Source organism: Heterodontus francisci, chromosome 9 (assembly GCF_036365525.1).
Source record: "Heterodontus francisci isolate sHetFra1 chromosome 9, sHetFra1.hap1, whole genome shotgun sequence".
Lineage (NCBI taxonomy): Eukaryota > Metazoa > Chordata > Chondrichthyes > Heterodontiformes > Heterodontidae > Heterodontus > Heterodontus francisci.
This window is the reverse complement of record NC_090379.1, coordinates 23561067-23577761: the sequence shown is the minus strand read 5'-3', so window position 1 is coordinate 23577761 and position 16695 is coordinate 23561067. Positions and strand designations below refer to the sequence as shown.

General features: G+C 43.7%; 1 protein-coding gene across 2 annotated transcripts in view; it reads left to right on the top strand.

The window, feature by feature from the left end:
* The window catches only part of fbln5 (fibulin 5), a 100768-nt gene that overhangs the window by 48664 nt on the left and 35409 nt on the right, over positions 1–16695 (top strand). For both annotated transcript variants that reach the window (XM_068038683.1, XM_068038682.1), the window contains exons 5-6: positions 9042–9164; positions 11016–11132. In XM_068038683.1, the coding sequence (XP_067894784.1) occupies positions 9042–9164; positions 11016–11132 (240 nt within the window). The remainder of the gene's footprint in view (positions 1–9041; positions 9165–11015; positions 11133–16695) is intronic.

Sequence of the window (16695 nt, the reverse complement as noted above, 5' to 3'; positions counted from 1 at the left end):
CACTGTGGGAGTAAATTCATCACAGGTTCAGCAGCAGTTCAAAAAGAAGGCCCACCACCACCTTCTCAAGGGCAACTAGGGATGGGCAGTAAATACTGGCCTTGCCAACAACGCCCAAATTCCAAGCATGAATTAAAAAAAGATACTTTGCCAGTAAATCATACGTTTTATTTGACTTTGCTAGTTGGCGCCACTGCATCATTTGACCTAATTAAAAGAATTAAGATAAATGTACCTTTTGTACACACCTGTTGCTGTTACATTTTGGTAATAGGTTGAATATTTGATGTGTAAATCATTAAAAACTGTGAATGTTATACAAGAATGAGGGTTTCCACCCAACAGAGAGTGTTTTATACATTGAAATTATTGTTAGTGAATTGAATTATGTTTAGATCAAGAATGACTTTACTTGCCGTTGAATGGATTAGCAAAACTCAACTTAACCCATTAGTTGTTTTATTATACCCAAAGTTTTTGTTTTTGTTCGTTATTGAGAAGGACTAAGAGACTCTTACCTCTGAGTCAGAAAGTTGTGGGTTCAAGTTTCACTCCAGAGACTTGAACATGATAATGTGGGCTAACACATTATGTGGGCGGCACAGTGGTGCAGTGGTTAGCACCACAGCCTCACAGCTCCAGCATCCCGGGTTCGATTCTGGGTACTGCCTGTGTGGAGTTTGCAAGTTCTCCCTGTGTCGGCGTGGGTTTCCTCCGGGTGCTTCGGTTTCCTCCCACATGCCAAAGACTTGCAGGTTGATAGGTAAATTGGCCATTATAAATTGCCCCTAGTATAGGTAGGTGGTAGGGAAATATAGGGACAGGTAGGGATGTGGTAGGAATATGGAGTTAGTGTAGGATTAGTATAAAATGGGTGGTTGATGGTCAGCACAGAACCGGTGGGCCGAAGGGCCTGTTTCAGTGCTGTATCTCTAAACTAAACTAAACTAAACATTTCTCAGTGCTGCACTGTCAGAGGTGCTATCTCTTGGTTGTGATATTAAATTGAAGCCCTGTCTGATCTCTTAGGTGGATGTAAATGATCCCATGACACTTGTTGAAGGGGAGTTATCCCTGGTGTCCTAGCCAATATTTATCCCTCTATCAATATCACTAGAAAAAAAAACAGGTTATCTAATCATTTTCTTGCTGTTTGTGAGAGTTTGCTGTGCGCAAACTGACTGCCATGTTTCTTACATTACAACAGTGACTATACACTTCAAAAGTATTCACTGGCTGTAAAGCACTTTTGGACATTCTGAGGTCGTGAAGCGTACTTTCTTTTTCAAGAGAGTTCCCACAAAGATTTGTTCAAAGAAGCAGAAGTTATAAATGGGCAAAAATAAACAGCACAAAAGGATAAAGTGTTAGTATCCTGAATGGGCTCAAATGGGTGAATGGCCTTCACTGTGCTGAGAACTGATTGCTTAGTGAGAAGGCTTTGTAACTCATTGATTTGCATCAATGTACTGTTGGGGAAACACCCCCTTAAGCATTTATTATTGTTTGAATAAATTCTGCTCTTAAATGTAATCAGATAAATGGGCAGCTGGGAATTGTGATGTGAGATATGGCATAGGGTGAGTTATTACAGTGTGACAACCGAACCAGAAATAACCAGAGCTGCAGAATTATAATAATATAATCACTGCAATGGAATCTTTCCACTTAATCTGTATAATATTTTTGTAGAAATATTTGGGGCTCTTGAAGATGCTGGAAAGGAAATCATTGGAAGAGTTTCTCCCCAGAGTGATGCATTTGGTAATATTTGTACTGGAGATGCTGTCACAATAAACAGCCAATCACACAGCTATTTTATCAGCAATTTCTCACCAACTTAATTCACACACTTAATTGGTGTTCAAACCCTCCTTTTCCCACTGGCGCTGACTGAGCACATAGCTCCCAGCTCTTCTCTCTATCATCAGGCCTCCCTACTAATGCGTTATATATGTATTTAAGAAGGGTACAACTTAAAGTCAAGTGTACATAAGTAATTTGTTTTTGTTAAATCAGAGATCAGCATGTTATTTAAGGGAACCAATACAGAGCTGAAATAACCTAAGGGATAATTTTGCACTTCCAGTATATTGGGCAGGTCATATAATGGGTACATGATCCTCCATGCCCTCTTGATCCCTTCATACATAGCTCGTAGATTTCCTTTGTCACATGCAGTTTGGATTTCTCGGCATAAGTTGATCCAGCGTTTGCGCAGTATCTCCCTGTCCTGTACACGACTGTCTTGGCTATTTTCAGGTCATGCAGTGTCTTAGCTGTTGGGTTTTTGTTGTGTATCATGTAGGCTTTGTTTTTTGCATCAATGACAGATATCATCTCAGCTGAGTAGATCTCAAACCAGCCCTTGTTGAGGGTTCCGTCTTTACCAAATGATGCTTCTGCTGCTTCATAGATGATTGAGCTGACTGATTTCGAAGCTTCATCAATGCCAGCATCAGTGCTTCCTGTTAAGGCTTTGGTGGGTAGCAAGTGTTCTAGTGACAGTGTGAAGTGCTGGTATTTGGCATCATTGCTTATGCAAGGAGTGTTGATGTGTGGCAGGCCTTTGTGTTTGAAGCTGTGGAACTTTCAGGGGTGCACCTTCACTCTGCTGCTGATCAGAGAATGGTTGGTGTTGCAATCTGCACTATGGTTTCAAGGGATCAAAAGGGTGCTTGGCCCTGACATCACCAAAGTTGCTCCCCTGAAGTTGGCAGATGCAGAAGTAGTCACCCACAGAAGTAAACAGATGTGGCGCTGTGCTGAACACTACTGTTTTTCTGAACGGAGGGATGTGACTAGTGGTTTTCCGCAGGGATCAGTGCTGGGACCTTTGCTGTTTGTAGTATATATAAATGATTTGGAGGAAAATGTAGCTGGTCTGATTAGTAAGTTTGCGGACGACACAAAGGTTGGTGGAGTTGCGGATAATGATGAGGATTGTCAGTGGATATGGCAGGATATAGATCGGTTGGAGACTTGGGCGGAGAAATGGCAGATGGAGTTTAATCCGGACAAATGTGAGGTAATGCATTTTGGAAGGTCTAATGCAGGTGGGAGGTATACAGTAAATGGCAGAACCCTTAGGAGTATTGACAGGCAGAGAGATCTGGGCGTACAGGTCCACAGGTCACTGAAAGTGGCAATGCAGGTGGATAAGGTAGTCAAGAAGGCATACGGCATGCTTGCCTTCATCGGTCGGGGCATAGAGTATAAAAATTGGAAAGTCATGTTGCAGCTGTACAGAACCTTAGTTAGGCCACACTTAGAATATTGCGTGCAATTCTGGTTGCCACACTACCAGAAGGATGTGGTAGCTTTGGAGAGGGTACAGAGGAGGTTTACCAGGATGTTGCCTGGTCTGGAGGGCATTAGCTATGAGGAGAGGTTGGAAAAACCCGGATTGTTTTCACTGGAACGACGGAGGTGGAGGGGCGACATGATAGAGGTTTACAAAGTTATGAGCGGCATGGACAGAGTGGATAGTCAGAAGCTTTTTCCCAGGGTGGAAGAGTCAGTTACTAGGGGACATAGGTTTAAGGTGCGAGGGGCAAAGTTTAGAGGGGATGTGCGAGGCAAGTTTTTTACACAGAGGGTGGTGAGTGCCTGGAACTTGCTGCCAGGGGAGGTGGTGGAAGCAGATACGATCGCGACGTTTAAGAGACATCTTGACAAACATATGAATAGGAAGGGAATAGAGGGATATGGGCCCCGGAAGTGCAGAAGGTGTTAGTTTAGGCAGGCATCAAGATCGGCGCAGGCTTGGAGGGCCGAATGGCCTGTTCCTGTGCTGTACTGTTCTTTGTTCTTTGTTCTTTGTGAGCTGTACTCCTGTGAGTCGGACATCTCCCACTCTGTGCTTAATGCCCTCCCACAGCTTCCTGTCATGGATGAGTTAGATGAAGAACGCTCATCACTGGAGCTCGAGAAGGCCATAGATCACCAAGTGACTGGAAGGATACCCGGCTAGGACAGAATCCCAGCCAAACTGCTCAAGAATGGAAAGTCCCATCTGTTGCCACACCTTTATAACCTTCTCCTTCTCTGCTGGAAAGTAGGCTCTGTTCCACAGGAGACGTGTGATGCCAAAATCATCACACTATACAAACACAAAGGCGGCAGAGAAGACTGCAACTGCTACAGGGGCATCTCACTCCTTAGTGTCACGGGGAAGGCCTTTGCTTGGGGAACACTTAAAAGACTCCATTTACTTGCAGACCGAGTGTACCCGGAAGCGCAATGCGGTTTCTGTGCTAACAGATCTACTGAGGATATGATTTTCACTAAGGCATTCGACACCGTCAGCAAAGCAGGGCTCTACAAGATTTTGGAAAAAATTGGCTATCCACCAAAGCTCCTCAGTCTCATCCATTCCTTCCATGACAACATGCACTGCAGCGTACAGTTTGATGGCTCCACCTCCGACAGTTTTGGAGTGAAGAATGGAGTGAGAAAGGGTTGTGTCCTAGCCCCCACTCTGTTTGACATCTTCTTTTACATGCTCCTAACATTCGCCTTCCCTGCTGATATAGAAGGAGTCTGCTTGCACACTAGATCAGACGGCAAGCTCTACAATCTATCAAGGCTGAAAGTGAAAACATCGCATACTGACCAGAGAACTCCCCGACAGTGATGATGCTGCGCTAGTCGCTCGCAAAGAAACTCAGCTACAAAGACTCGTTTGCTGTCTCTCCCATGCCTGTAACTTATTCTTCTTGAATATAAGCGTCAAGAAAACTATGGTCATGGGACAAGGTATTGTATCTCTGCCCCAAACACACTAAATAACACCCCGCCGGAAGTGGTTAACAAATGGTGGAACTCCTGGTGCAGCCCTGTTACCTCGGGTCTGCGCTGACAATCTGTCTCTTGACGCAGAGCTTGATACATGCATAGGGAAAACAAGTGACCACCTTTGGCCGACTCGTGAAACAAGCATGGGATAACACCAAGCTGACCCTTAGGACCAAGCTGATGGTTTATAAGGTCTTTGTTCTCAGCACCTTGCTGTATGGTGGCTGTGAAACATGATCGACTTACAGCTACCAGGAAAAGAAGCTTAATAATTTCCATCTTTGCCGTTGTGGGCGACATAATGGCGCAGTGGTTAGCACCGCAGCCTCACAGCTCCAGCGACCCGGGTTTAATTCTGGGTACTGCCTGTGTGGAGTTTGCAAGTTCTCCCTGTGTCTGCGTGGGTTTTCGCCGGGTGCTCCGGTTTCCTCCCACAAGCCAAAAGACTAGCAGGTTGATAGGTAAATTGGCCATTATAAATTGTCACTAGTATAGGTAGGTGGTAGGGAAATATAGGGACAGGTGGGGATGTGGTAGGAATATGGGATTAGTGTAGGATTAGTATAAATGGGTGGTTGATGGTCAGCACAGACTCGGTGGGTCGAAGGGCCTGTTTCAGTGCTGTATCTCCAAATAAAAATAAAATAAATAAAGGTATATCCTGGCAGGCCACAATCACAAATGCAGCAGTCCTCTCAAAGGTGAAGCTTCCAAGTGTGTTGGAACTTGGAAGAGACGGCTTCGGTGGATCAGACATGTCCGCAGGATGGAAGACGGTCGCGTACCTAAGAATCTTCTGTATGGTGAGGTAGCCGGGGCCAGATGAGGAGTGGGGCTCCCAAAGATCGACAGTCGCACCTGGGAGTCACTAGCTAGCGAAAGAGGAAGTGGCAATACATCCTGTGGACTAGTGTGCACTACCACCATGACCTGTGGCTACAGCAGCTTGGCAACAGGCGCCAACGCTGAAAATAATAACTCACAGCGTCAACTGGCAGCTTCACATGCAGCACTTGTGGCAGAACCTGCCTCTCAAGGATTGACCTTCACAGCCGTCAGCAAAGGTGCACCAAGAGAAGACACCCCACCTAAATGGATTGTTTGCTGCATGTCCATCATCTTTCATAGATGGAAGGATGTCAACCAACCCACAATCCTCCTCAACCCGTATTCCTAGTGTCAAATTGTGTTTGATAATCACTTCTGTGAAGCGGCTTTGGCTGCTTTACTATGTTAAAGGCACTATATCGATGTAAGTTCTTATTGTAATAGGTGTTGCCACCATCTGATGTTCTGTGCTCTGAGAATGCAAAAGCAGAACATTTACTCTCAATTGCCTTTTTTCCATTATTAGAAGCTATCAAAGAATGAATATACCACCTGAATTGGGGCTGTCCTTTAAAATTTAGTTGAAGGAAACATACTGTAAACTGAAACTTTGGCTGGGGCCACTGAATACTAAAGCAGTAAGTTCAGGCATCGCATAGTGGTCATTGAAGATCATAACAACAGCTTGCGGTAATATGGCCCTTTTTTGTAAATGTGAAATGTCTCATACTAATTCAGAGAGGTGCAATAAATGCTGAGCAGTCATGGGAGATGGCATAGCTGAAGAGGTGGATTTTAGAGATACTTTTTGAAGGATGAGTTTAGGGAGAGTGTTCCAAAGTTTGAAGCCAAGCTGGTTGAAGACACTGCCATTTAAAATGAATGAGAAATGTGGAGGCCAAGGAGATCTGAATCAACACCTGAGTAAGGGGCAGGCACTGTCACATTGGTGGAGGACTTCCTCAGAGGAATTTCCATTCCATCTTTGTAATCTCACTGGAAGTGTGCCAGAAAGCCTGTTTTCTCCACATGAAGTTTGGGCCGTAGAACGGGGAGTGTCTCTGAGGAAATTCCTGGCCATAACAATGGTGGAGGCTGCAGAAATAGGGAGGCCTTCTGCCATGGAGAGACGTCTGAACAAAACCATGGATACTGACCAGTGCATTAGGGATAGGTGGATTGTGTAGGATAGTGGAGTTTAGGATGCATTGTAATTTATACAAGGTAGAACTGAGGAGACCTTTGAGGTTGGTGCCGGAGTAATTGAACCTTGAGTGTCTAAAGCAGTAGGAGTGAGATGAGGGCAGAGCCAGGCAATGTAGGATGGATATCAGCGGCGTTGGTGAAGGGTACAATGTAAGGCTCAAAGATTGATCCTGAGATTGGTGGCATTGCGTTCTCTGCCTTCCCACTGACTGTAAAATCCTAAAATAAAAGCAAAATACTGCAGATGCTGGAAGTCTGAGATAAAAACAGCAAGTGCTGGAAATACTCAGCAGGGCTGGCAGCATCTATGGAGAGAGAAACAGAGTTAAAGTTTCAACATTTCAGGTCGGTGACCTTTCATCCAAACTGGCAAAAATTAGAAATGTATTAGGCTTTGAGTAAGTGAAGAAGAGAGGGCGGAAGGAAAACAAAAGGGAAGGTCTGTGATAGGGCAGGGGAGTTTAAATGACAGAGATGTCATGGAATAAAAGGCAAAGGGAGTGCTAAAAGTTGTAGTAAAAGACAAAGCATTAGTCCAAAGAGAGTGTAAATGGAAGAATAATGAACAGCTCTGTCCAAAAGCAGAAATATGAAAAACAAGTTTAAGACAGGCACATGGTTAAAAAAAAAATTAAAAATAAATAAATAATAAAAAAATGGCAGTCATGCTCTGAAATTGTTGAACTCAATGTTGAGTTCAGAAGGCTGTAGAGTGCCTAAGCGAAAGATGAGGTGCTGTTCTTCAAGCTTACGTAAAATCTTGATGCCTGAAATTCTGATGGTGCCCTTGGCAGAGCTTGGGCAAAACCTAATGGGGACTGGGATGTGGGGTGGAACATAGTTCTGCCAGGATTCCACCCTTTGTTTTCTGCTCATCCCCATCTTGATGGTACAAACCAGGGGTAGAACTCTCCCCTGTGTCAAGGCGCAGGGGAAAGGGTAACTGGGACATTCAGGGCTGCACCAGGAGTTCCACCATTTACATTTTTAATCATGCTTCAGCATAACAAGCTGAAAGCTGCTGACAGTCCAGGAAAACCCTGACTGGAAAAGGCAATTAATCCAGAAAGGGATTTGATTATCTGTGATAGAGCACCCTATAGCTTTCAGAGGAGCTAAAGCTTGAAAACTAAAACACCCATATTCCACTCAGCCCTTCCCGGGTAAGTTTTCTGTGATCAGAGCAGCATGACACTACATGGGCAATCCTGGCCTCCCTTGGAGTGCACCATGATGAAACTCCTTACAGTGCAGTGGCCTGGAGCATGCAAATGGCCCCATCCCTGAAATCTGGGAAGATGTCTGTGGCTGGAGCTGCAGACAGGTGGGAGTCCCACTCTGTCACATTTCTGGCAATGGTGCAAGGACTTTGGAATATCTAGCCTCTAGTTCCAGTCTGAGAAGGCACTGTATTTCTCAAACATCAACGTGCAATCATTGGAATTCAAGTGGCCATGCCTATTTCTCCCAATGAATGAGCTGATGGAACCAAAGTTGATCACTGTGTGACTAGGCTAATCTCCCTGTGCCCACTGAAAACACAGGTGTGACTTTCCTACATTGTTAGACCCACTCGAGGGATTAGAGCACAAAAATCTAGGCTGACACTCCAGTGCGGCACTGATGAGGGGCCATCTTTTGGATGAGATGTTAACCAAGGGACCCTGTCTGCCCTCTCAGCTGGATCTCATGACACTATTATGAAGAAGAGTAGGGCAATTGTCCCGGCCAATATTAATCCCTCAACCAACATCAATAAAACCGATTATCCGGTCATTATCACATTGCTGTTTTGTGGGAGCTTGCATGCGTAAATTCACTGTTGTGTTTCCTGCATTACAATGGTGGTTACACTTCAAAAGTATTTCATTAACTGTAAAGTGCTTTGGAACATCCTGAGGCTGTGAATGGTGCTATATAAATGCCAGTCTGTTTTTTTTCTATTGACTGTCTGCGAAATGAATAGAGGAAACATTCTAGCCTTTTAATTTAGAGATCTGTAGCCAATATAAAGTGAATGTAAAAAGAGAAAACCTCCCACTTGACATGCTATTTGAGTATCATATATCTAATCTAACAGTGTGATCGGTTTTAGGAGCTATGGATGAGCAAGACGTTTCTGTTTGACTTTCATCTTTAAAGAAAGACCTTGGCATCTTGAAGTAATTTTGCAGCATCACCAACATGTTTGTCTTTCTTCCCCTGTACAGATATAGATGAATGTACATCAGGGACCCACCAATGTAACCCTTCGCAGATCTGTATAAACACCGAAGGAGGCTACAGCTGCTCCTGCACTGAGGGTTATTGGTTAGTCGACGGACAGTGTATGGGTGAGTGTCAATTTATTCTGAGATAAGTGAAGGCGATAAAAGAGATCGTCCAGGACTCCTGCTCAGCGACACTAACACTGCAGGAAAAATTGGGTAAAAAATAGATTTAGGTCTCAAACTTCTGCAAATCCATGCTCAAGCCTTCTGCTGTTTAGGTTCATGCATGAAGAGTCACCGGTGAGTGAGGTAGGAAAGTCAGCAAGAATCAGAACCTGCAACACAGACAACACCTCTTGCACCTGCCTCCAATCCCGGTCAAACCAATCCCACCTGGACTCCTACCTCACAACCCTGATCATGGTCAGATTCCTCCTCCCAGCCCACGCGATGCCCCGATCGTGTCCAGCCCCCACCAATTGTGCTCAGACTCCCCAATCCCACCCTTACCTCAACAGTCCACCCAGACCCTCAATGTCACTTAGACTCCCCATTCTATCAAGGTGAGAACACCCCAGTTCTGATCAGAGCCCCCATTGGCAGCCAGACTTCGCACTAACTGACGGGGATCATTCCCATGGGGACCCTCCTGCCACAAGTTCCTGCTCCCACTTGCCGGCCAGGCGGTCTGTGTCTCTAGTTTTGGTGTTGGACTCTGCATTCTACATCACAGATCTTGCCGGGTTCATCACCTGCTATTGAGCAACTCCTGAACCTTCTCTGAACCCTCCCTGCCTTTCCATTAATTTCAGGGCAGTTGTGTATCTCCTGCCTCTCTGTGGAGAACTGCCTACCAACCACTCGGTGCCTGCCCTGGATGAGCAGGCTGAGATGGGTGAGGATGACATCCACCAGTTGCTATATAATATTCCTCACAGTACTGACTGAAGGAAATCTTCCTACCTTACTTTACAATGATTGAAAGGAAGAACTCATTCCCACTAGGCGTCTTTGTGACTACACATCTGTGTCCCATCAGACTAGAGAGTGGCCTGATGATTAATGAGTCAGCTCTGGTTCTTTCACTGCATCCAATCTACTTCTGTTAAACATTATAAGTACGACATCTAACAATGAGACTTTGGCACGATGAAATTTTATGGAGTTCTCCTGAACCCTCCCCAAATTTCCAGCCATTTTTTCCTGTTCATGCTGTTTCTTCAGGGAGTCTTCTGTTGGAGAAATCCCATAGATTTTCCAAGTGTATGAACCCAATGCATTGGTTTTGTTTGGCCTGAGCCAGAGTAAGTCAGTGCACACGTCTTGCAATGACAGGGTTGACCTATGAGGAGGGATTAAGTAGACTGGGCCTAAATTGTGTGGAGTTTAGACGAGTGAGAAGTCAACTCATTATAAGATATAAATTTCTTCAAGGGTTTGACAGGGTAGATACTGAGAGGATTTTTTTCTGGCTGTAGAGTGTAGAACTAGAGGTCACAGTCTCAAGATAAAGGGTCGGCCATTAGGACTGAGATGAGGAGAAATTTCTTCATTCAGAGGGTTGTGCACCTTTGGAATTCTCGACCCCAGCGAGCTGGGGATGCTTAGTCATTGAGTATATTCAAGAGTGAGAATGATAGCTATTTGGACACTAAGGGAATCAGGGGGTTCTTATGTTCATTTCCTGACCTTGAAATGAGCAAATTGGTTTTAATTTAATGAAGATGTTTAGTTTAATTAAAATGCTGAGGACCAAACCTTGAACTAAGAATGTGTCCTACATTTACCAGTATCAAATGTCCAAACATATCATTATTTGTGCCATAACACAAAAGAAAAGCTATTAACTTACAATCATCCTGACGTTAAACAGTAAATACAATGATGAAATGTTGCGTGATTATCTTTTGTTCTGAGTATGAAAACATGTCGCTTCCTAAATTAAACTTAAACTCCGTTCTGTTTCCTCTTCAGACATTGATGAATGTCGGCATGGATATTGTCAGCAGCTGTGCGCCAACATCGCTGGCTCCTACTCCTGCCAGTGTAATTCTGGATTTCTTCTGAATCCTGATGGGAGGTCATGCCAAGGTAGTGAGCTTTCAAATGTCATTCTATCTAAGTGGAAAAATCTGAAGTGGGAGGCCCCCAGAACTGGCTTTTGAAATCATTTAAGTTTACAAATATTGGATAATGCACTTAGAGCCAGCACAAAACATTCTGTGGGACCCACTTTGGCTCTGTTGTGTGTTCAGAGTAAAACTACATGAGATCTTAACTGGAAGCAGCCATGTTGGACACTTTTTATTTATACCTCCCAACAGAGAGGGCAGCAGAGAGGTAGTATACAAAAGATATCACAATACAATAAGCCAGTTTAATACAATATACTACACTCCCTCCCCACTTAAATTTTTTTTACATTAAAATATAAAATGCTTCTTGTACATAATTTCCCAAAATACAATAACAATACTCTGAAATTTAACAAGTTGGATTGCATGCCTGTTATTATCGTAATCACAATGAAAAAATATATATAACCAATATTTCCAGAGTAATTTACATGTAAAAAAAATTGTTTTCCTTAACAAAAATATCATTGTTGACAAAAAGTAATGAAAAGGACAACTTATTTCTTCTTCTTTCCTACATACTTTCAATGAACCTATCTAGCTTGTTCCTCTTTCTGTCTGGGCATCTTCTTCCATTTTCATTAGCTTGATTCTGCCCTCTCAACACCTCAGACTGTGTCAACCCTGAATTTTGATTTTGACTTTGACTACCAACTCCACTTAATGGTTGGGAATGTGAAATTGATTGATTAGTCTTAATCAAAGACCCTGATTCACTTTGCTCTACCAGTAGATTCTGTGATACAGGCAAACTTTCAGTTTCTTTGTGACTTTTGCTTTCTTTCTGACTTTCGCTTGGAACTTAGGAACTTGGGCTATAAGAACTTGGGCTCTCCCTTTGTCGGATTACCTCTTTCAAGCAAATGATCTACATGACACTGATGGAGTCTCTCATCAATCTTCACTAGATATGTGAATACACCTGGTATTTTTACAACAACTCCAAATATATACTTCTCTTTATCACCTCGGTGGTATTTCCCCATTACCATCTGACCAGCATGGAACTCTCTTAAGTTTCATGCCACAAGTATCATGACTCATCTTCACTCTGTATTGCTTTTCCTTACTTTGCTCTTGACATCAGACTTAAGCAAACTAAACCTTGTCCTAGGAGCATGTTTAAACACTAACTTGTAAGGCTGAGCAAACTGCTGTGGACTGCTGGTTTATTCTGTAAGAGAACAGAAAATTGTCTAGCCTGTGTTAAAGAGAAACATGGGCTTTACTGCCTAGCTTGTCATCTATCAAATACTTCTGCAAAGACCTCTTCACAATTTGTACATTTCTTTCTGCAGCACCATTCAATGCTGGGTGATATGTGGTATTAGAGTGTGTTTGACTCCAATCTTACGCAGAAATATTTCAAACTCTCCTGATGTAAACTGTGGACACCCATTATCTGACACCAACATTTCTGGCAACCTATAAATTGCAAACCAACTTCTCAAAACCTCAGTAGTTTTGCCACTTGTGGTATTGGGCATAAACTCAGCATTTATCTACTTGCTATAGCTATCTACCAAAACAAAATACTTTTCACATTTCTAGTTTCACTTCTCTACGGGTCACAACATATATTTAAATGTTTACCCAGTTACCGATACGGTCAATCATAGACTCTATTTTTATCCCCGAATAAAATACAACCAGGTTTCTTTAATTAACAACAAAATTTATCACTTTATTATAAAACAAGACATAACCAGTAATGAAGCAAAGTATTAACACACAGATTGAATTATGAAAGTACCCTTTTACTTCACACACTCACACATACACCTGTTAACTGGTAAAAAAGAGATTTACTTTTTAGAGCTCTATTACAAAAAAAAGACAAAAAGAATACTTTGGCCAAATACTTGCTAATTCTTGAAGAAAAAAAGAGAAGATATGGAAAGATGTCAGTTGTCTTTTTTTTGGTTTGGCATCCCAAATTCGCATAAATGACTGTCACTGGGATCTTTCTCTGGAGCAATTTGGTCAGGCGGTTTATTATTAAAACTCCAACTGACTGTCCAAAGCAAAACCAAAAACGATCTCAAGAGTCAAGCCTCCTGATCCTTATAAATCTTCACTTGTCACTTCTCTGTAAACATCTTCTCCAAGGCAAAAGGCCCTGCTGTATATTTATTTGAAGACAGGTGACTTCCAGTATTTGCTGTTTGCACACAAGTCCAAAAGACCTTACGATGACCTTTTTAAAAAAAAACACAAATTACAGCATCTATGGAATCCTTTTTTCAGTTTTAAATCATAAGTCCTCAAAATCTAACACTTGTAACGCTGTGCAGTTTCCACTGAAGGTCGCTACCATATCCAATGATTATCAGACACTTGTTCTCCTTTTCCCACCATCCCTTCATTTGCCAAGAACCATGTTCCAGTCCAGTAAGCTGGGTGTGTACCAAGCAGCTGAATCAATGCAAAGTGTAACTTCTTGCTGCTTGTTGGCATTTCCTTATTTTATTCTATTCATTCAGGGATGTGGGCATCGGTGCTAGGCCTGCATTTATTGCCCATCTCTAATTGCCCTTGAGAAGGTGGTGGTGAGCTGCCTTCTTGAACTGCTGCAATCCTTGGGGTGTATACACCAACAGGGCTGTTAGGAAGGGAGTTCCAGGATTTTGACCCAGTGACAGTGAAGGAACAGCGATATAGTTCCAAGTCAGGATGGTGTGTCCAACATAAGTTCATAAAAAGCTAGAAAGAAAGGTTCACCTTATCATTAAAGACATGTATAGACTATTTTCAGCTCCCTTCTGTTTTGGAAACAAGCCTATATTTCTCTACTCCTCACAGAATCAGGAACGGCCCCACTTGTATCAGTTCTGACTCAGTTGGTAGCACTCTTGTTTCTGAGTCAAAGTTAGTGGTGCTGTCTTTTGGATGAGATGTTAAACCTGTCTGCTCTCTCAGGTGAACATAAAAGATCCTCCTGGCACTATTTCAAAGAATAGAAGAGGAGTTATCCCTGGTGTCCTGGCTAATATTTATACTTCAGTCAATATCACCAAAACAGATTATCTGGTCATTATCACATTGCTGTTTGTGGGAGTTTGCTGAGTGCAAATTGGTTGCTGTGTTTCCTACATTACAGCAGTGACTACCCTTCAAAAGTACTTCATTGGCTTTGGAACATCCGGTGATTGTGAAAGCTGCTGTATAAATTACAAGTCTTTCTTTCTTTACTTCTGCTTTTACATGTTTGAACTGAGACATCATTTGTAGCAGTACATGGTGGCCTTGGTAATAAGTGAACAGCTCCAAATAAAACCTAGTTACTGCTAAGTTACACTTGGATTTGTTTCCTTAGCTCATAATCAAATCCCTTTGTGCCCTTCACCTGATTTGGCACAAAGAACTTCTCCATATTCACCTGCTGATTACCCTTCAACATTTGTATGTGTGCCTACTTAGTCTTCGTTTTCAAAGAGACCAGACTTGGCAGTCTTCACCCCTCTCGATACATGGTTCATGAATTAGGAGGTGCTGCCATCCATGTTCTTCTTTAACCCTTTCCAAAACCAGTATTCATTTTGTAAACCGAATGTCCAAAACTGGAAGCAGTGCTCCAACCATGGCTCAATTGTAGGTGCCCTTCCTTGGACGTGTACAATATGGATCATGATACTGCAATCTATATATCTCACTTTATGTGTGTGAGAAAGAATCAGTTTGCCACAGTTAGCTCTCATATCTTACTTTCTTTTCTTTTGGGCCTCCTTATCTCGAGAGACAATGGGTAAGCGCCTGGAGGTGGTCAGTGGTTTGTGAAGCAACGCCTGGAGTGGCTATAAAGGCCAATTCTGGAGTGACAGGCTCTTCCACAGGTGCTGCAGAGAAATTTGTTTGTCGGGGCTGTTACACAGTTGGCTCTCCCCTTGCGCCTCTGTCTTTTTTCCTGCCAACTACTAAGTCTCTTCGACTCGCCACAATTTAGCCCTGTCTTTATGGCTGCCCGCCAGCTCTGGCGAATGCTGGCAACTGACTCCCACGACTTGTGATCAATGTCACACAATTTCATGTCGCGTTTGCAGACGTCTTTATAGCAGAGACATTGACGGCCGGTGGGTCTGATACCTGTGGCGAGCTCGCTGTACAATGTATCTTTGGGGATCCTGCCATCTTCCATGCGGCTCACATGGCCAAGCCATCTCAAGCGCCGCTGACTCAGTAGTGTGTACAAGCTGGGGATGTTAGCCGCTTCAAGGACTTCTGTGTTGGAGATATGGTCCTGCCACCTGATGCCAAGTATTCTCCGGAGGCAGCGAAGATGGAATGAATTGAGACGTTGCTCTTGGCTGGCATACGTTGTCCAGGCCTCGCTGCCATAGAGCAAGGTACTGAGGACACAGGCCTGATACACTCGGACTTTTGTGTTCCGTGTCAGTGCGCCATTTTCCCACACTCTCTTGGCCAGTCTGGACATAGCAGTGGAAGCCTTACCCATGCGCTTGTTGATTTCTGCATCTAGAGACAGGTTACTGGTGATAGTTGAGCCTAGGTAGGTGAACTCTTGAACCACTTCCAGAGCGTGGTCACCAATATTGATGGATGGAGCATTTCTGACATCCTGCCCCATGATGTTCGTTTTCTTGAGGCTGATGATTAGGCCAAATTCATTGCAGGCAGCCGCAAAACTGTCGATGAGACTCTGCAGGCACTCTTCAGTGTGATATGTTAAAGCAGCATCGTCAGCAAAGAGGAGTTCCCTGAAGAGGACTTTCCGTACTTTGGACTTCGCTCTTACACGGGCAAGGTTGAAAACCTGCCCCCTGATCTTGTGTGGAGGAAAATTCCTTCTTCAGAGGATTTGAATGCATGTGAAAGCAGCAGGGAGAAGAAAATCCCAAAAAGTGTGGGTGCGAGAACACAGCCCTGTTTCACACCACTCAGGATAGGAAAGGGCTCTGATGAGGAGCCACCATGTTGAATTGTGCCTTTCATATTGTCATGGAATGAGGTGATGATACTTAGTAGCTTTGGTGGACATCCAATCTTTTCTAGTAGTCTGAAGAGACCACATCTGCTGACGAGGTCAAAGGCTTTGGTGAGATCAATGAAAGCAATGTAGAGGGGCATCTGTTGTTCACGGCATTTCTCCTGAATCTGACGAAGGGAGAACAGCATGTCAATGGTCGATCTCTCTGCACGAAATCCACACTGTGCCTCAGGGTAGACGCGCTTGGCCAGCTTCTGGAGCCTGTTCAGAGCGACTCGAGCAAAGCCTTTCCCCACTATGCTGAGCAGGGAGATTCCACGGTAGTTGTTGCAATCACCGCGGTCACCTTTGTTTTTATAGAGGGTGATGATATTGGCATCGCGCATGTCCTGGGGTACTGCTCCCTCGTCCCAGCACAGGCATAGCAGTTCATGTAGTGCTGAGAGTATAGCAGGCTTGGCACTCTTGATTATTTCAGGGGTAATGCTGTCCTTCCCAGGGGCTTTTCCGCTGGCTAGAGAATCAATGGCATCACTGAGTTCCGATTTGGTTGGCTGTATGTCCAGCTCATCCA